This window comes from Orbicella faveolata, unplaced genomic scaffold (assembly GCF_042242905.1).
Source record: "Orbicella faveolata isolate gen_17 unplaced genomic scaffold, um_ofav_v1 contig_13, whole genome shotgun sequence".
NCBI lineage: Eukaryota > Metazoa > Cnidaria > Anthozoa > Scleractinia > Merulinidae > Orbicella > Orbicella faveolata.
Genome location: NW_028301540.1, coordinates 14,818,812 through 14,839,520, shown reverse-complemented (window position 1 = coordinate 14,839,520; position 20,709 = coordinate 14,818,812). Strand labels below are relative to the sequence as shown.

Sequence of the window (20,709 nt, the reverse complement as noted above, 5' to 3'; positions counted from 1 at the left end):
AAAATTAAAATAATTTTTAATATTTGTGACCTGATTTGGGAAAACATACACTAACAGATATCCGTTTAACGGCCTGAAAAAACGGTAAACAAACGGATAGAAAACGGCCATCAAAAGCGTTTAAATGGTTGCTCAAACCGTTAAAACGGTTTCAGCAACCGTTTAAACAGATGAGCAAAATAATTAAACGATTTCCTCAAATCATAAAACGGTTTCCTAAACCGTTCAAATGGATGCGTAAAAACGTCAACAAAACGTTTAAACGGATAGAGACATAATTAAACAGTTGGTCGCTTCAATCAAACGTTTTCTTGAAACGGTAGAAATGAACAACATTCAAACGTAAAATAATTTCTACACTAAGTGCGTATTAATGTCGTGGACATGACAAGATTATTTTGCTCCGTTCATTGCAAATCGCCACATGAAAATTGTCTTACCGCGCCGTCTGCTTTATCCTTACAGTTAGCGAGTCCAAGTCAAGATTAGAAGAAATTGATTTCGAGTCAACAGAACAAATGCCATTAAAATATACCTTCCTTCTTTATTTTTGATCGCCTGAGAAATTATGTAATCACGTCGCCAGTCCAGCTGAGCCAGTACAGTGATCGAACAAATGGCTGGTTCAAAGGCAAAACTTCGCTTCAATAAAGGATACATCGCTTATAAAAAAGTGGTTTAGATTCCCTCAATGTTTCCGTTTGGTCTGTGTCCAAAGAGAATAAGCCTGCGGAGACTGCGAAGAAGGCGAAGACGGCAATAATTTTCACGTCGCCATGTAACGCCATATTAGCTGCTGTGTCCATGATCAGCGGTTTCCGTTAATAGTGTGTGCGATGATTGGTCATTGGTTGCCACGGAAATAAAACAAAATATTCCACCAGAGAGAGCTAGAGGTTATACGTTTTTTCCCGGCAATATTTTATACTCATCTCTTTTAAAACTTTTAACTCCCATACACATCCTTATTATGTTAGTATAGGTTCCCTTTAGTTTTACATGGACACTTAAATCGAGCCTAATACCGACCAGACTGAAAATAAACCCAATTTTCGTACGTTGTTAACAATACAAGCATAATTTGACCTGATTGAATTGATCGTTTGTCTGTCCGAAACCTTTTCTAAAGAAACTTTTTAGAAACGAACACTTCTACTAAGAGCACGCTTATGTGTGGGCTTCCACATGCATTCTATTTTAAGACTAAGCGTGCGCGCTTCGCTACATTATGAAGTCAACAAAGCGGTGAAATCGGTGCGAACAAAAGTAGCTGAAAGTTTACAAGAGAGCACAATATTAATTTTTTTGTAAACTTTCGTTCGTACCGATTTCACCGCTTTGTTGAATTCATTCATTCGTTCATTCATTGACTTCAAGCGGAGACTTGTTCAAATAAACAATTGAATTTATTTTACAACTAAATCAATGTTACATTTTTGTCCTATCTTAAATTTACAAAAAAAAATTCACATCTGAAATTTCGACCCTTATCCTAGTTAGCCTAATTACAGTTAAAAAAGTCGAGCTGATGCATATGTAATAGATCGACACTTGTTGTTAATCTTGCCTTTTATACCCCACCAGATTTTTTCTTTTTCCTCATTTGAGGTAACAGGAAACTGTGTAAATATTAAAGTTTTCGAGGAGTTCAGTCTGCCGCTATCCAGGGACCCTTTCTTATGTGACCCATCTGTGTTGCTGTTTGCAAGCTCTGCTTTTGTAAACAAGATTGGAACCAGCTTCAGTGTGCACCTGTAGAGATTCTTTTCTCGGCGCAGTGCCTCCTGGACTCCACGTACCTTTCTAGGTGTTACACAGTTCCGGATGAGTTCCTCGCCAACTCTGCCTGGACTGCTGGGGAGAGGAAGCTGCACTGCTGGACTGCTGAGCGGGGGAAGCTGTATGGCTGGACTGCTGGGCGGGGGAAGCTGTACTGCTGGACTGCTCGAAGGTAACTGTACTGCTGGATTGCTGGGAGGCAGCTTCACTGCTGGAGAACGGGAACAAGACTCATCTACATACAGGGTCTCCCTCAACGCGCTGGTGTCGATGGTGGAAAGGTCACTGGTGTCGAGCAGAGTGAGCGGTATATCATGCAGGATTGGAGCAAAATCATCAGGTTCAGGAATCTAATAAAGAAACAAATATGGAATTATCAGTTGTTTTGTTATAATCAGCCAATTGAGGTTTAGGATTTCAAGGAAAATGCCAATTTCTTTAAATTTTAATCTATTCTATGTCTATACTTTAACTAGTAATTATTTACCAGGTTGTGTATTAATCATATGACATGAAGTACAAAGTATGCGCCTGAGCTGAGGTAAGGGTAATGTGCAACAAAGGCTAAGTATGTATGATCATCAAAACACCTGTATCTTTTTTACAGTAAATCAAATATACATCCCACTCAACTTGAGTGCATTAAATGTTTGTAGCAAATAATTCTTACTCACCAAGTCACTCTGTCTGACCATTTTCTCCTCTAAGGACACCAGACGCTCTTCCATTTTGTCAAAACAAGCCGTCATTTTGTGCTCAATAGCTCGCAACGAGTCTTGAATTCCCACTATCATCTGTAAGACAATAAAAAGGAAACAAATACAAGGTGGTATTAATGTCATATACGAATACTCGTTAAAAAAAAAACTTAAGGATAGGTAGCGTGTTTGATTAGCGAGTATAGTAAGATCAATACATGTAATGGTTCCCAGTAATACCAAAGTTGAAATCATTTAGAGACTACGTAAGATTGTTGCGATATAGTGGATGTAAATACCAGTTATGCAATGATTTTGAGTGGCATACTGTGAAATATCCCACTCGTGACTTGATTTTTCTTTGTATACACACGAGCCTTTCAAGGAAAAATCAAGTCACGAGTGGGATATTTCACAGTATGCCACTAGAAAACATTGCATAAGTAATTTATCCCATGCCTCTTACATACGCACACAGTTAAAAATAAATCCGAACAGCTTACAAAATGATACAACTTCGAGTGAATATATATTGCTAAGCTTGTGATTGAAGTTTTTAACGTTACCGTATCCGGTTTAAGTTTTTTCCGTCTTCTTTTCGGATTAATTGCCAACAGAATCCAGTATAAATAAGTTATGTCGGCTTTGTTCTGGCTGTAGATCATTGAGAATTTTTGCTTCAGAACCTTTGTATTGAGCGGTGACAAAGCTCTTTCTAACCGAAACTCTCTTCTAATAATTTCTAACAAATTGGTTCAGACAAAAATGTTCGGAAGCTTTGTAAAAATGCTGCGAGAAAAGAGTGACTACGCTAGCGTACTAAACGTTGGCGCAACTACTCTACTCGTTGGCGAAACGAACGCAATTCTGAGATTTAGTCAGCGAAATTAGTGGATTGAAGACAAGGGTACATACCTCGCTCAACTGTTCCTGGACTCTCATTTCACTTTCAATTTTATTTAGTTTGCTGTTTAGGCGCTGACATTCCTCCGTCTTTGCCTCCCGTTGTCGGCGTACAAGGGTAACGTCCGGTTGTTCAGCCTGCAGCCTAGCCCTTTTTGCTGTCCAATCCGTTTCAGGCTCACTCCCATTCTTTTCGACGACATCTGTGTGTAGCTTTGCCCGTTTAGCTGTGTGATCAGTGTCAGCCTCACTCGTTTTCTTTTCGGCGACATCTGCTTGCTCAGCCAAGTGTACGTTCACTCGTTTTGCTGTGCGAGCGGCGTCCAACTTGGAACGCAAGATATGAGAGAGAGCTGTTACCGCAGCAACGCGTCATCGATGATCAAATCACGGCTTCTAATTGGTCACTAACCAAACAGAAGTTCGCACGCGTGCCAGCAGATGATCGCAACAAAATTGCGTTATGTCAACAATCAGAGTTTATTCTGCTTTTTAAAGAGTTTCAACACCAAACAAGAGATTGCGGGGAGCTTTTAGAAATGAGATCTTTACTCAATACATCAAGGTAAGCTAAAATAGCTGTGAGGTATTCAATTCAGTGAAGCGAATCACAGTGATTACAAATTCTTGTTGTGCTACAAGTCACGCTGGATGGAATATTCAAATGAGAGCTGATAGTATTGTCTGCGAGCAATAACCATGTGTTTCTGTTGATGCTCAGAACAATGATAAACAAAACTGGAAGCTTTTTTCCTAGAAGCGATTTTCTAGGAAAAAGTGAAATTACAGTATGCAAATTTGAAGTGTGTTTTGCTTGCCGAATTGATTGATAAAATAAATAAACCAGGAATAAAGTGACTGCGATAAGATAGGCATAGAAAGCGAAACCTTCAACTTTGAAAAAGATTCACTCTTTGTTTTAGTCTTACAATTATCTGAAAGGTACATAAAAGACAGCAAAGTAATAATATTAAGTAAACAACAAACGAAATGTTCGAAGTGAAACGAAGTGTTCGAACGATCCAGCGTAATAAATATTATAACTTCTGCCGCTGTTTGTTGACATTGTTTCGTGGCATTTGCAAGTGCTGTACGTTGTTTCCTAAACTATGGCTCAATGGTTACGGCAAAAGGAAAGACAGAGGGATTGGTTCTGACAATGTAAACTGGGACGGCTTACTATAAAACGGACCGAGCCGTTCTATAAAACGGACTAAGACTTTCTATAAAACGGAAGAAGTTTGCTGTTAAACGGATAGTTCTTCCATTTAAATGGATTGCCCTCCTGTTTAAACGGATTGTCCTTCCGTTTAAACGGATAATGGTCTTTTAAAAACGTTTTGCCAATTTTATCAAACGGATCAAAAAACGGATTAAACGCTTCTAGAAACCGTTTAAACGCTTTTGGAAACCGTTTTAACAGATACTAAACGGGTAGAAAACGTTTTCAAACCGTTAAACGGATATCCGTTAGGGTACGTTTTCCCAAATCAGGTCACATTTTATCTTGACACCTGTGCAGTCTTAATAAAGTGCATGGAACACCTCGCCCTTCTGGGACTTTTTGTGCCATTTTTTACCCTACAGTAGATCGATAATTTTGTCGTGATCACGTTGTGACCTGTGGAGGGACCGGACACATGCGAGTTTAACACAACCTGAGCTCAATTTAGTTTAGTTTTGATATATCGTAGCCATAAAAAACACATTACTCTTGAAACCTTGCTCTTAAGGACGTTCGCGCTAATTGCTTCTGCGCATCCTTGCTGTGCACGCAAATTCACATGCCACGTCATGCATTGAGCACGTGCTAAGTAATAATAGTAATAGGACAGATGGCCATTGCTATACCTTTATCTCAGATGTTTGGTGACCCCTAGTTTTCTTTTGATGAATCATTTTCTCAACTGATTTTCTACATTAAACAAAAAAATGAAGAAAATCTATGGACTAGAAGTTTGAATTCCATTCATTGTAGCTCTTCGTTTAGTTGTGCGGCAGTTTCAAATGCCTCTTGAAGGGTTGAGTTTTGTTCAAAATGTTGGCAACATTGCAATTATTTACGCAATAGACCGACTTCTACACAATATGACTAAGATCATTTGCCTCCGTTGACTTGCTTAGGCATTTTTAACTAGAAACCCCTGTAGACCATGCCGAATTACATGTGACAATTTTTCAACATCAGGGTAGTTTTCCACACACTTTAAATCTTAAACGCATTTCTGACACAAGTAAGTCATTATCTGATAGCTTGAGTTGCAGAAGCAACATACCACGGGTATTTATCTGGAAGAAGTAAAAAATGAGAAAAATCCATCGACTGGAAAATTTCTGCACAAACGTCCTTAAGAGAAATATTTTGGGCGTTATGAAAAAACAATGTACAAACGTGCAATTACAGAGAGATTTCTGGACGACATGACTAAAGCGGGATAATTTAATAACTTCCCGGGATTGAAATCTTAAAGTACGCAAAAAATATGGGCCACACTGAACAACTGAATGGTACACAAGTTCCTTGATGTTTCATGGGTTGTGTATAAAGCCATTAGACAAATTTTGCCCTCACTACACAACCGAACAAACTCAAAGGTTGAGGCATGGGCACGTTGCTCAGCCAGGCCCAAAATATGTTTGATTTTTGACAATAAGCTTACAACAAAGTTGATAAGAGATACATCAAGTAACGTCCTAGATACACCAAAGCCGGACAAGTAAACCCCAAAAACCTCTTGTTAGAAAAAACAGTGACCGTGTACCCCCGACCAAATGTAGTGGCGCCACCCTTGGGGTTTTAAGGTTGATCTATAAACAACAGAATCAAAAAACAAATCATTTGGTGCTAATTACACAATAAAAATAAACCTTATGGGAAAGTGCTAGTGGCAAGGCTGACTGTAGAATGTCACAAGTTTCTCAACCATCTCTTTTTACAACAGTACTACCCTTGAGCCTTAGCGCACTACTCTCCCACCCAGTTCTCTGTTCCGTGTCTGGAAAATATTAATTTATGTCAATACTGATTATCACAAATTACATATTTTGCCTTCACTACACAACCAAACACACTCAAAGATTGAGGCATGGGTGTGTTGGTCAGCCAGGCCCAAGATAGAAAGCTAAAGGTAGGGCCTTAGCTCACAGAGACAGAGCCGTAGAAACTTCTAGCCTACTGGCAAGAAAATGCTCAACATAAATGTTCTTCACTGTGACGGAAGCCCAGCGACCATGGCGCTGAAGATTCCTTTCTGAAACACCAGAGCTGGCAGCTAAAGTAGCTCCACTTGACCTAGCTGAATGATTGCTAAACTTAGAGATATCTGGTACAATATTCGCGAAAGACTATTTAGATGACTGCCTACAGGTAGAGTAACTAATTGGCTTGTTTATAGAGATAAGGCGCTTACAATTGCCTGAAGCTGAAATGGCTGGAAAAAGATACTCATCTGAATTTTCCAGAATCTGGGCCTTATGGATATACAGCTTAAGTAAAGAACATGGACATGTGGTAGACAAGGATTCAGCGATAACGACCGATCTACCCTCCCTCAGTTGGTCCGTCTTGCTTTTCTCTAAGCTGAATGTAAGGTAACCCATGTTAAGCTGAACATCTCTGCTATGAATAACGCATAACTCGGAACTTCTAAGAAAACTGGAAAATGCGAGAATGAACATAACGAAATTTTTTAATTGTAGAAGGTCTTCTAGATTAGTCTATGCAGCAAGGAGCTTGAGGTGGTGAGCGTCCAGGAGCTCCTTCCTATTAAATATTGGCTGACTGGCAAGGCAAACAGATCCTTCTTTTACAGCCAGAACAGTAGGGTGTAATGTTGGTGAGTTGACGCCTGCAAGAAGATGTATTCACTTGAACGCATAGAAGGCACAGTTGATGGTAGCAATGGACTTCGACGACTCGATGAGGTGTTGTAAGTAGAGGGCACAATCGATGGGTCTGACTGGAAACTCCAAGGTACCCAAGACATCACTAGCAAAGGCTCTCCACTTGTTAAAGGCTCTCAAGTAATTTTCGGATGTCCCAGACGCTTTGGTAGCAAGCACAGTAGATTTGAGATTCTCCATTAGCTGATCCACTCTTATGGAACTTTAGGTCTCTGAAAACCAGAAAATGGAAGTGAAGATATCTAAGGATAAGAAAAAGGAAAAGTATCAAGAAAATCTAAAAACATATCAATGAGACAGGCACCAATACGCACAATGCTGAATTTCCATTTAACTCACTGTTCTCAGTAAGGAAAACCTTTGCCCTCGAGGCAATACACTTCTTGCGTATCACAATACAAAAATAACAACCATGGTATTCTAGTGGACGCACCCCTCTAGAGCGTTTGCACATAGTCAACATAGTATACCCCTCTAGGGTACAAAAAAGACAATACATATGATAAATCGCCCCTCTAGGGCCTCTCCTGGATGCCTCTCTAAGGCGTAACATGTTTAACTTGAAATTGCCAACAAACAATAAGTACTTCATGCTAATACACCTTATTGGCACAGTGAAACAGGTGCAATCTCTAGCCCGAATGGAATCAAACACCAGGAACTAGAAAGCTTTTACGAGATAATTCGGAATCTAATCTGGGAATGATGCTAAAGTCAAGACGTAGAGCTAACGAAATGAATGCCAATGGCTTGCTACCAAAAACAGAGCTCTTAGCTTTACCTCTAATGAATATATTAGGAAAGTTAGGCTGGAGAACCCAGTCATGGAAACCGTATTTACTCGTGTATAAGTCGAACTCGTGTATAAGTCGACCCCCCATTCTCAAGGTTAAAAGTCAGATTTTTCATCATTTCTGGTTAAGTAGTGAAATTCAGTCCAATAGAAATTTCCCAAAAAAGGTAATTTTTTCTTCCTAAGAATATACTGAAAACACGGTAAATTAAAAAAAGCAGAGCAAAATGTAATCATGTGCTGTGAAGTTTATTAGGACTTGTTTATATCATCACGATTTACACACACACGAGCACTTCGATTTACTAGAGAAGTATTTTACAATATTTGGAAGTATCGCTAAATCGCATTGCATTTAACTAACCTTTATTTGAATGTTGAGTTTGAAAGGAGATTTAGAAGACCAGAGGAATGCCGAAGAGCTTCGAAGGATCGCTTGATGAAAACACCGCCATCTTTGAAAACTTGGTAACCAAACTACAAGTTTGAGGAGTACTGGAAACTAACATAACTGCATGTGCTTTCCGAAGTTTGCATGCACGAGGCGATAGAGAAAAAATAAAGAAAGAACAGGGCAGGGAAGAAAATAAAGAGAATAAATAAAGACACATTTAATTCATTGTTGGTCATTGACTTTTGTTAACTTGGTGGCTCCTAAAGGAGCCGTTTGTAGAGTAAGCAAAGTCCCTTCTCACTCGAAGCCAGCGAATTCTTCATCACTGTCGCCAAACAAGTTCTGCAACTCTCCTGATGTTAGGTGGTCTGCATACACTCCATCTTCATCCTCATCATCAACTGGAGTGGTAGGTACATCTTCAGTTTCCCCCAGAGAATTTCGTCCTCTGTGCCATCCATCGAATTAGAAATGCCGCACTTCTTGAAGGATCGGGCAACCATCTCAGCTGGAAGACTACGCCAGGCATCCAGGACCCACGAACATACAGTGGGAAGCGATGCTGCTCTCATGTTTCCAGCAGAAGTAAAACTCTTCTGGCCTTCAATCATCCAGTTGTTCCATTGCTCCCAGAGACGATCTTTAAAAGGCTTGTTTAGGGAAATGTCTAGTGGTTGAAGAATGCTGGTTAAACCACCTGGAATTACCGCGATGTCGGTGTTCGTTTGGCATACTGCTCGCTTCACTGAGTCAACAAGGTGAGCTTGGAAGGAGTCCCAAACAAGAAGACTTTTCTTTCTCAGAAGACCGCTGGGTCGTGACCGCCATACTTTCTCTACCCACAGCTTCATTCCGGCTTCGTCCATCCACCCCTTCGGATGACAGTGTACGAGGACTCCAGGTGGAAAGTTCTCTTTCGGCAAGGTCTTTCGTTTGAAGATCACCATGGGCTTCAGCTTCGTTGAACTCACAGTTGGGCATTCGCTTGAGGATCACTTAGCATCTCATCAATCTGCCTAAGAGTAGCCCCTCTAGCATCTTCTTGTCTTCGATTGCGAATAAATGGTAGGACATCCCCAGACTGTAACATCAGTTGTTTCGCCACTTCCCACCAACTCCACCACCTAGTTGGCAAGTAACTTCCCATGGCTATGCCTGTCTGTTCCTTCCAAGCCAAATGGGTGGCAGGGCTATGTCCAAACAAGCTGTTCCAAAGCTGAAGGAATCTTCTAACTGTGGGAATATTGAAGTGGACTCCAACCCTGTCAATGGTATTCGAAAAACAACGGACGTCAATCACCTTTGGGAAGATAATCTTGACAGTCCTCATTGCAGCAGCATTAACGGATGCGCCATCCCTCATTGCTGCTAAAAGATTGTCGTTTTGGACGTTGTACTGTCGAGCTAAAACTGATATTAGCTCTCTGGCAAGTTCTTCTCCTTTCAGGGATTTTGCAAGCAGCTGAAGACGCACTAGCCGTTGCTGAATTTGCCATTCGTTTGAAATGAATCTAACCACTATGGCAAGTGCTTCTCCGAGCCTTGTAGTGCCATCAAATATCACTGCAATTTTACTACCAGAAATTTCAGCTTTGATCCCCTCCTCCTCTTCCTTCAGAACAAAAGGAATAAGCTGCCTCATATGAGTCGAGGAAGTTAAGCGATAGCCTCCATCCTCCAATAAATCACGAAAGTTGTCTAGTTTGTTAAGTGGCACACCAGCCTTAAGAAATGCAGTAACGACCCTTACTCTGTAAACACGCTGTTCTTCAGTGTTTCTCCTTTTGGGTGAGCTAGCTCATCATATTTCTTCATGGCATCTAGTATGTTTGCATCTTGTTTTTCCTTTTGGGCAAGTTTAGTTATGCCTGATTTGTGCTTAGAAGATGCTACGTGACTTTTAATGATACTGGCCTTTGTAGACAATTCTTCTCTACAAGCGTTACAAAATAGCTTACCACCAGACTTAGGAAAAGGTTCGTTCTTGAACTCCCGAAGCCGTGTATCTACTGTGACAGTTTTGAGGATGGAAGTGTTACCTTTGGCCTTTGCTTTCCCTTTCCGCTTCGTGTTGGCTCCATTTTTACTTGTATTGCTAGCAACAACTCGACTTCGTGCAAGTGTAGATGGATCGGCACTTCTCAACAAACTTAATGCATTTGTGACTAGTATTTCTTGCGTATCTAAATCGTCCATAGCTGCCATTAAGTACAAATTTAAAAGGAAGGTCTCAGGAACCTGGCATAATGACAGTAACCAGGCCTAAAGAGAGTAACCAGGCCTAAAGAACTAAACCCAGTTGAGGATGCACTGGGAACAAGTCTAAAGTGCTCAATAGTAATGGAAACCATGTAGAACATTAAAATAGCTTGAAATTTTGTAGTTTTAACTTAATAAATGGACTATAGTAGCTCTAAAAAAGGAAATAACTGTTATGTTGCAAAATGGCACTATTATGCCGCCAAAAACGCACTCTTATGCTGGCAAAATGCACTATTATGCCGGCATTATGCTCGATGCTCCACATATAGTATTATGCTCGAAATTATAACAGCATAATGTGTCAACCCCTACTAAGCCTTCGTTAAAGAGTTCTTTTAAGAAAATTGGAATGCCACTTATAGATGATGAAAGAGGATCAATTTGCCGTCCAGAGGTATGACGAGGTGGAGGTACGAGTTGCCGCAATGAGTAGATCGGCAACGTTTGTTGGAATGCCCTCGGCTTGGAAACGTTTGTAGATATGTGAAACACGGCCAAGTGAAGGCAAGCATACATTGGATGAACTCGGATCAGGTTGGTCGGGTCTGTTAAGAGGGTTCGACTGTTCAGTAGCAACACTGGCTGAGATATTAGAAGTCCAAGGGGCTTGCCAAACTGGAGGAACAAGAACTAGTTTTGTTTAGTCGATTGTTACCTTCATCAGGGTTTTAGATATCAGATTGAAGGGGGGAAGGCATAGTCCTGTTGAGGAGCCCAGGTAAAGTATATCGTAAAGGCGTTTGTGTGAATGACTCCCGGTTCGGGTTTCCAACTGACAATGAATCTGCAAGTTGGTTGGTTAGACGACTCGCAAACTGATCCGTCAGACAATTCAGCAGAAAAGGCTTTATAATTGTTGGGACCAACTTCCACTCGCTCATGTTCTTGAACTCTCTGGACTCCTTGTCCGCTGAGACGTTGTCTCTTCCTGGGATGTGAGAATATATCACGAGGATGTCTCTTTCCTGACACCAATCCCACATCTCTAAGGTCAAAGTCATAAGTTGGGGGCATGTTTACCTCCTTTAATTTGTTGTTGATGGTCGTGTTGTCTAGCTGGAGAGATACGGTTACATGAAACTTACCTTTGGGAAAGGTTTTTAAAGCCAAAAAGGATGCCCTTAGCTCTAGATAATTGATGTGCTGGAGAGACTCTTTTTAGGACCATCTGCGACTGGTCAGAAGGGATTGATGAACTGCACCCCAACCTTTCTTGGAGGCGTCAGTTGTGATGATCATATCCGGCGGAGGAAGGTGCACAGGACTGCCGTTTGCATTAAGAGTGTGTTTCAACCACCAAGGAAGTTCTACTCCGTACTCAATGACAGGGCAATCAAAGCGTCGCAAGACTCCTGGTTCATTTGGCCCCTTATCAGATCTGACTGCGAGCGACGATAGTGTAGTGGAGCTCGCCAAATGGCTGCTCTCAAGGACTCTAACAGACCTATTAAACTTGCTAGGTTTTGCAATTTGATACTTTGAGAAACAAGCACAGTGCGACAACAGTCTAGAATTTTGTAGGCCTTCTCTGCCGGGAGTGATATCATCATGCACATTGAGGCTATTTGGAAACCCAGGTAGGTTATCACTTGGGTCGGAATCAGCAATGATTTATTGGGGTTTATTGTAAAACCTAGGGACTGAAGGAGTGTCATACCAGCTGAGTATTTTTCACAGCTTCCTCCATTGTTGCAGCCAAAAGAAGAAAATCGCCCAGGTAAATAAGACCTTTAATGGCCTTTCTCCTCGGGAATGCGGCAACAGGTTTTAGAACATCCGTAAAAATTCTGGGAGCTGAACACAGGCCGAATTCAAGAGCTTTGAACTCATAACATGTTCTCTTCCAAATGAAGCGAATGAACTTTTGGGAAGACTCGTGAACAGGCACAGAAAAGTAAGCATCTTTTAAATCTATATTTGTCATAAAATCTCCTGGTAAAAGCAACGTCTTAAGGCAACTGAGGTTTTCCATCTGGAAATGCTCGTTTACAATGAACTTGTTTGAAGAACATAGGTCTATCACCGGACGTATAGCTTCTGCCTTTTTGGATACAAGAAACAGGTGGCTGTAAAAACCGTCTCTGGTAAAAAAGGGTCTTATATATGGCCCCTTTTGGCAATAACTCGTTCACTTCCTGGGATATTAGGAGTGCCTTCTGATCCGATGTTTGGATATGGAGACTTTTGAAAAGAAGTTTTAAGGAAATTTATCCTGTAACCTGAAACAATTGAGAGAATCTGTGGGTCCCATGTTAGGGTTCTTCAAGACATTATGCTCTCTGTTAGTCTGGCTGACGTCCCTTCTGGGGAGGGGGACAAAAAAGCCTGTTTTTTGGACGAGGCCCTTGGTAATTTGACTGAGATTTAGAGGGGTTTGAACACCCAGTGGATTGATACTTGTTAAAGATGTCTTCTCGATGTCTGCTTTGAGACTGAGATATATTACTACGCCTAGAAAAGGATTCCCCTGTAGTTTGTGCCACATTTTTCGTGAGACCCCTTGACAACTCGGCCTGTTTTGAGGCCAAGGAGGGGAAATAATCTACAAATAGCCATGATTTTGCATTAGGCAGAGGTAATTCCGGGAGGTTTGTCCCCAAACAGTTTATGGCTGCGAGGACTCTCTGTCATCTCAGGATAGACAGCTGAGCATTGTTTGAGCCTAAAAGGCAAAGAGCTTGCTCCAAAGCTACTTTAATTTCCTCATAAGATGGAGCTGAATCATTTTCAATACAATCATGAAGGCCACAAAGTGGGCACGTGGCAAATAAGAAAGCACTCTGAACATTAAACATTTCCTTATCCCTTTCTTTTGAACTTTTTCATTTTAAATGGTACTTTATTCAACAATTGTTGATCGAGTCTTGGAGCAGAGGGAGCATCCACTTCAGGAGTTGCCCAGTCATCCAAAATAACAAGAGACTGCTTGTAACATAAAAGATAATTTTCTCCGAAAATTATTATCCAGAAACTTGGAGAAAGAAGCTGATGGCTTCCAAGAGGTTGACTTGGCAACTGGGTCAAGCAGCCCATGATCATCACTAGATTTTGCTGAGTTTTCAGCTTTGTCAGATGTCTTACCAGACTCTGTTGGTGCCTTAGTAGGCGCTACGGGTGCCTGAATAGGCTCTACAGGTGCCTTAATAGGCTCTACGGGTGCCTCAATGGGCGTAGTAGCAGTCTCAAAGGACACTTCCGTTGCCGAAGCTTTGCTAATCTCCAAGCCTGACGTTTCACCAGCCATAATCGACAAAGCATCATCATCAGTATCTGCAATAGTTTCGGGCTGATTTGCTCAGGACTCTAACGAGTCTATTCGATTGAAAAGACGTTCAGTCAACTGCAGAATCTTCTGAAAGAAATTGTTTTCGTCCTTGTGCCATTTTGGTGGGGACCCTTCATGATGTACGTCAGGCGATGAAACAGAGTTTTGGCGGGAAGATGGCGACTGTGAGCCAGTTGTTTTACATGACTAGTGTCTTCTTTGGGACATGTTCAGCGATTTTAAATATCCTGAAAAGCAACAGATATCACCTAAAAGAAACCTACTGTGTAAAAACGCAGAGGTAAAGCCTAAAAAACGGTTAGAATTTGTAAGAAAAGCAGGGCAAAACAAAATACTTATACGAATGGTTTGAAGTACAAGGAAAAAAGCCACCAAAGCATCATAGGACCACAAGATCTAGGTCCCAGGGCCCTGTGGGTATACCCAGGCTCCTTCTATTGTTTCTTTAGGGGGGGTCGCCCTTCTGTTGGCGTTAAAAAGTGGTTTGAAGCACTAACCGGGAAATTCCTACCATTTGTTGTCTCGTATATTTTGAATGGAGTCTGTGAAATATAATTCGAATATTCTTTTCATCACCTCATCATGTAATGCCACTTTAGCAAGTTGTCTTTCAACAGTGTATACTTTTGTTGTTAGTTCAGTAATTTTTTTATTCAAAGGATCAATTTTAGTTGCATTTCTCTTCTGAAAAATTGTACAAGATCATTTTCAAATTCATTCAACTGTTTGATATTCACAGTATCATTTCCAACACCATCTTGAGCATTTTTTTATCTGATGATTTTTCATGTCAATATTTTCATTAAAGTTAAGAGATTTCAAAAAATCAACAGCAGTTTTGAATGTTAATTTGTTATTTTCTAAATAATACAGCTCATCAAAGACATCTGAACTCACATCATTCTGTTTTCCCTCGATTCCATAACTAACCTAATGGGCATGCTCCTGAGATGGACTTAAACTTATCTTAAACTCAACTCCAGAACAGCTTTTTTTTCATATGTCATTTTCCAAGTAATCATTTCTATTTCATTATACTATGTGGAAATGATTCTTTCAAAAAAAAAAGATATGACAGGCCTATACAGACTCCCCTCATCATTTGCGATAGCAATGCATTTTAGCCTTCAATTAAATTTTTGCTCTAACGAGCGTATCTTTTACAGATTTGGCTCTCTCATATGATATAATCGGAGGTTTAGTATAGATGCCTTTCAGCAACAGCTGGTTTTGTATTACAACCCAGTTATTCATTAAAATTTCTTTTAGGCCACGTACTGCTGGGTGATATGTTGTGACAAATGGCAAAACTTTCATTTGAGTCTTTTTTCTTTGTTGGAGAGCCAACCCCCTTCTGTGCTCGAAGCAGACTCCCGTTAGGGACCTCTCAATGAAGTTATTAGGATATCTGTGCGCTTTTAGGCACAGTTTGAAGTTTGAGAGGCACTCTTCAAAAGTAGGTTTTGAAGAGCTTGTATTTAGGATAGTTCTTTTAGACAAAATATCACTTTTGGCCTGATGCTTTGCAGGAGGATGAAAAAGGAGACAATGAATAGAGCCACATTCACAGTGAAATGTATCTGTTTTTTGTGGAACAAATGTTTTAGCTTTATTGAGAAGCAGGCGTTTAACCTGGTTATGAACTTTTTGCATTAAGATTGACTGTATTTATTTAAAGTGCACCTAACCCCCAAATTTTTTTTTCGCTAAAACAAATCTAGACTTTATTTGAAGCATTTGGGCAAAGACATTTTTGAATTTGGTTGAATCCTCGATTTTCTATGCCCTTTGAAAGTCGCGATTAAGTGTTTCACGACCGCGTTTTAGGGAGTCTGGGGCGGCGGTACCTGATGACGTCTACCCAGGAACCAAACACAATAGCGCCTCAGTCAACTCTCTGTATTTGCTTGAGAAAATAGAACGCAAAACTAATTGTTCTGATGTATTTTGGGACTAAAACGTCCAAGTTTTGTCTCAGAATCATTTCTTTTTCGTCACTGGAGTCAGAGTTAAGTTTCGATTCGGAAGGCTCTGAAATAAACTTCAATCGAGCACGTTCGACAACTGTGAACTCACTGCTTAGAGCTTTGAGAGCAATTTACAATATTTCAAGCAACGACGGGGAAGACGTCTTTCCTGACGAGCTGCTTGTGTATTAGGAATGGAAAGCTAGATACGAAGTGGAGGAGCAGGCAAACGAAAAGCAGGAAAGAAAACTCAAGGACTGCTTTGGATGGTAATTTCGTCAACTAAACATAAGATTCCCACGCGTGTTTATAGCCCGTTTACATTTGTCCTTACCGAGAATGTATTTTGTCAAGGTTCTGTTAAATCCAGTTTGTGTTTTACTTTCAGTTGAATGCTTCATGTTTATAAGAGCGACGTACGTGTTACAGTTTTCGAGACTGGAGGACCTCCAAAACATTGGCTTCGATCGATTGAAAATCGTATTGTTTGGACCTGTATTTTTGAAGCTGCGGGAAGCAAGGCAGAAGGAAACATTTCATACAATTACCGATTTCACATTGTCACACGTTTTAAGTCGTAACTCCAAATAGCCAATGTAAATTGTTTTCAAAGTTTGCAGTGAAATTCGTCGGGTAAGCGAAAAGGATGTGTTCCCTAGGTGGTCCGCAGATAAAGTTACGCGGTCATATTTTCGACACTATTGCACAGAATCTTTGTCGCACTGCTGATTTCCAAACCTTCGAAAAACTCTGTGAGTCTAACAATTTTGTTATCATGTAATTCTAGAGGATTAATCTTCGACTTTCATCTAAATCGAAAGAGAAATAAGTGTTGGTTAGTGGCGTACAGTTGCGATCTATTTACATATCAGTATAACGCTTCTTGATCATGACCGGATCACACAACTTTGCCGGTTATGTTATAAATACTGCGGGATTGGAAGATATAGGTTGTAGGTAGTATTTCTACAAATTGCTGGTTAGCTTTAAGTAGAAAATTTATGAAAATAGCATTCGAAAGTCTGCGGAACAAATTCCAGTGAGAGTTCTTCAATGGTTCTCACAGATTCAGTTCGCTTGTTTCGGTTCGACAAAATCAACCAGCGTTTACGTCTTTATTGCACCATTAGCTGATCATCGTCAGTAAATTGTACAGTATATCTTTCTTTAAATCTGGAATATTGCTGCAACAGCTGATAGCACCTCTGGAAGGCGTTTCTGCGCACTTTTCAAATGTGTATTGCACCATCCTGAAGGAAATGAGAGGAAATGAGATATCCAACCTTCCTGGGTAGACGTCACAAGAGCCGCTGGACCCATTCTCCTCAAACTCGGTCGTGAAACAAAATGGCGGTGTTTTGGAGCTATTTTTGAGATTTCGTCGTGGCATAGAAAATCGAGGATTTAACGGAATTCAAAAATTTTTTCGCAGAACTATTTCAAATAATAAGTAGATTCGTTCTAGCGAAAAAAATTTTGGGGGTTAGGTGCACTTTAATATTTTTACAAGTTTTTGACCTTACCTTTTTTGATTTAGGGGGCTTGATCAAACCCTCAGAATCCCCCTAGATCCGCCACAGCTGCACCTCAAGGTATTGTTGCGAGTAGCATTTACAATGATGCATTCTCTTTGTGATGTGAATAGCCCCAGCTGCAAACAGAAAACATTCCTGATATAAAGCGAGAAAAGCTTGTCATTGAAAAGTTCCAATTTGGACAGCCAAATTGGACTTGGCCTGCGGCCTCATCCAATTTTGGCTGTCCTCGGAATTTTTTTCATCCAATTATTTCCAAATTGGACTGCATATAGTACTATTACATATACTAACTAACATTATTACCATCATTTTCTCCTGGTTCCTTGCTTTGTTCAGCTGACACTGCAGCTTTTGTGGTAGATGATGAAAAGATAAACAAAAGAGCCTTAACATTTCCCATAATAAAATACATCACATGCTTTTAGACCAAAGTGTGCAAAAGTTACTCAACTTCAGAACAAATGTGGAAATTGCATACATTATGAGAAGTTTTCTAACTAAAATTTTTACCATTATCTTTTCCTGGTTCGTCGATTCACTCAGTTAAAACCTCAGACTCTGTTATACAGGAGCAAAAGACAAACAAACGAGCCTTAAAAGAATTTTACAAAAACATGTTTTGCTTCTAAAATAATGGACTAAACAGGTCTCCAGCAAACAGAAATTAACTTGTAAAACATTAACTAAAACCTCTAGAAAACGGAAATTACCTTTATCACTTGTTTCGTCTTCATTTAGGTCTGAGTCTCTCGTTTGGTGGAAAAGTACATATGAAGTCATTAAAATCCTGTAAAATGTAATCTCAATGGACTAACACATTGGCCAATAAAAATCAAAAGCTCACCTGAAAAGATATCTCCAGCACACCTGGAGCATTTCAGCCTCATGGCAGAAGAATACCCCTTAAAAAAGGGAACAAAATAGAAATTTCATTTGAATTCATAGGTAACCCAACTAGTTAGGTTAGTAGTTAGTCCGTCAATCAGTCAGACAGTCCATCGTTCAGTCAGTCAGTAGGGACCATGGAGACCATTTTAAAGTGGTAGGGCTAAAAAATCTGGCCAATACAAACAAACGTTACGGTCAGTGTTTCGCCATTTATCTTGTATTTGCACGCCACCTGGAGCCCTAAAAAATAAATCCCGAGGTAGCCCTGCCAGCCCCTCCCTTCCGCGGTCCTTGGGCAGACAGTCTGTCGGTCAACCGTTCAGTTGGTGGGTTGACGGTCAGTCAGTCAGGCCTCCAAGAATTCAATTAGCTAGTTGGTTGGGCTGTTTTTCGTTTGTTGGGCATTGCAAAGTTATGTTTTTTAGTAATTATTATTAACGGTGGAACTACCCAAATGAAAAGCATCTCTTTTAAGAGGCGTCATCTGCTTGTACTTCTCCTCTGTAGATGGAGTCATCTGAAAAACAGGATATTGTTCCTCAAACATACTGGTCATGTATAGTAATGAGCCAAAAAACTATTAATTTCTTCAATAAACTAAAACAGGAATATGCTGCTGACTGATACCTCTAGATCTATTCCCTCATCGCATGCCCCTTTCCCTTTGGGGGTCGAGTGATGCATCAGATTATGGTTAGGGACTTCTCAAAAAGTACAGGGTGGGGCATGGGCCAGAGAATTTGAAAATGTGGTGGTATTATTTACCTTTTAGATTTAGTTCTGAACAATAATACAAAATCATCCAAAAACAATTTGTTTTCTGTTACCCTTTAAGTCGTATTGCCATCTTTATTGTACACCAGCCAAGTACACCCTATTACATTAGATTTTAGCAACACATTTATTTTGTGATTTTGAGGTGCGCATATTTCGCGACCCTTAAATTCCACGATTTGGTGGAAATTTTGCATTTTGAATCACTTTAACTTCATGTTTTTGAGTAACACAATTTATTTCATTGGCAGTGTTACTTAGAGTGCAGCTAACCCGAAAAATTTTCTTGCTATAACGAATCCACTTGTTATTCAAAGCATTTTGGGCAAAACAATTTTTGAATTTGGTTGAATCCTTGATTTTCTACGCCCATTAAAAGTCGCACTTGAAGTGTTGCATGACTGCGTTTTAGGGAGTCTGGGGTGGTGATTGCTGATGATGTCTACCCAGGAACCAAACACAATGGTGCCTCAGTCAGCTAAGTAAGTAACTAAGAACTTAATTTAAGTGTCAATGTATTTAGCCCATGTGGACTAATTGGGGACACTGTATTAACTCTACCTAAAAATTTTTCTTAATGATATCATAATATTCTCTCAAAAAATTAAAATTGAAATATTGGTGTTCAGTTTAATATGTATTGTCTTTGTTTCGTCATATCAATGAAAGATTCACTTGCTTACTCTCAATGGACAACTCGAAATAGCCTACAATCAAATCTTTGACTTGTGATCACATGTGTTTTTCAACACGTAAGACATGCCATAATATAATATTACAACAATAACTCAACAATGGGAGGGGTGGCAAAGTTATATGTCCAGTCTCTTAGGAGCTCGTATGACTCTTCCACTGTGGGTTTGGGCCTCAACATCCTACCCACCTTTCCGATGCTGTCGGAGATTTGCATTTGGACTCCTTATGGCTTGTGAAGATCTCTTCTTCCCTGTACTCTCTTTAACCTTGCTCTTTGACCCCCCACCGTGAGCTTCTCCATCATAACATTCTGTGCTAAGAGAATGATTACTCACTTTCAGTTGATGTAGCCTTTGAATGGCTCTGCATAGGTTTCCTTTCTGTGTCTTCAATTCAACAGTGCATACAAGGCCATCCTTTCCAGGAAACAATGTCTCAACTCGTCCCATTGGCCACTTTCCCCTTGATACGTTGTCCTCGGAGATCAGGACTACATCTCCAACACTAAGGGCTGGTTGCTCTTTGTTCCATTTAGGTTGAATGGATAGCTGATGTAGACACTCTCCTCACCATCGTTTCCAGAAGTGATTAACGAGCCTCTGTTGGTACAGGTAACGTTGCCTTGTTGTGTCTTCATTAACAGGGACCTCTTTAAGGTCAGGAAGGTCAAACAGTGATCTTCCAAGAGCAAGATGAGCGGGCATTGTGGGTGTAGGATCCCTGACATCATCACTTACTGTTGTGAGGGGTCGGGTGTTAATGACAGCTTTGATTTTGGTAAGGACTGTGGTTAACTCTGCATAGGACAACAAAGCTTTCCCTAAGACC

At 40.3% G+C, this 20,709-nt stretch overlaps 1 protein-coding gene and 2 pseudogenes across 2 annotated transcripts; all 3 read right to left on the bottom strand.

Moving 5' to 3' along the window:
• Positions 1–1,433: 1,433 nt before the first annotated feature.
• LOC149115181 (uncharacterized) lies at positions 1,434–3,561 on the bottom strand. Of its 2 annotated transcripts, XM_089284740.1 has the most exons (3): positions 3,393–3,561; positions 2,454–2,573; positions 1,434–2,129 (listed from the first exon to the last, which is right to left on the bottom strand). In XM_089284740.1, exons 1-3 carry the CDS (start codon positions 3,417–3,419, stop codon positions 1,512–1,514), a joined length of 765 nt encoding a protein of 254 aa, XP_089140866.1. In that variant the 5' UTR covers positions 3,420–3,561; the 3' UTR covers positions 1,434–1,511. The 2 variants fall into 2 exon arrangements, with proteins under 2 accessions (XP_089140866.1, XP_089140865.1); XM_089284739.1 differs by lacking the exon at positions 3,393–3,561 and having other exon boundaries at positions 2,454–2,621.
• Positions 3,562–11,108: 7,547 nt separating this feature from the next.
• LOC149115180 (uncharacterized) lies at positions 11,109–12,093 on the bottom strand (annotated as a pseudogene).
• An 892-nt stretch (positions 12,094–12,985) lies between these two features.
• On the bottom strand, positions 12,986–14,401 carry LOC149115179 (uncharacterized; annotated as a pseudogene).
• Between the last annotated feature and the right edge of the window lie 6,308 nt (positions 14,402–20,709).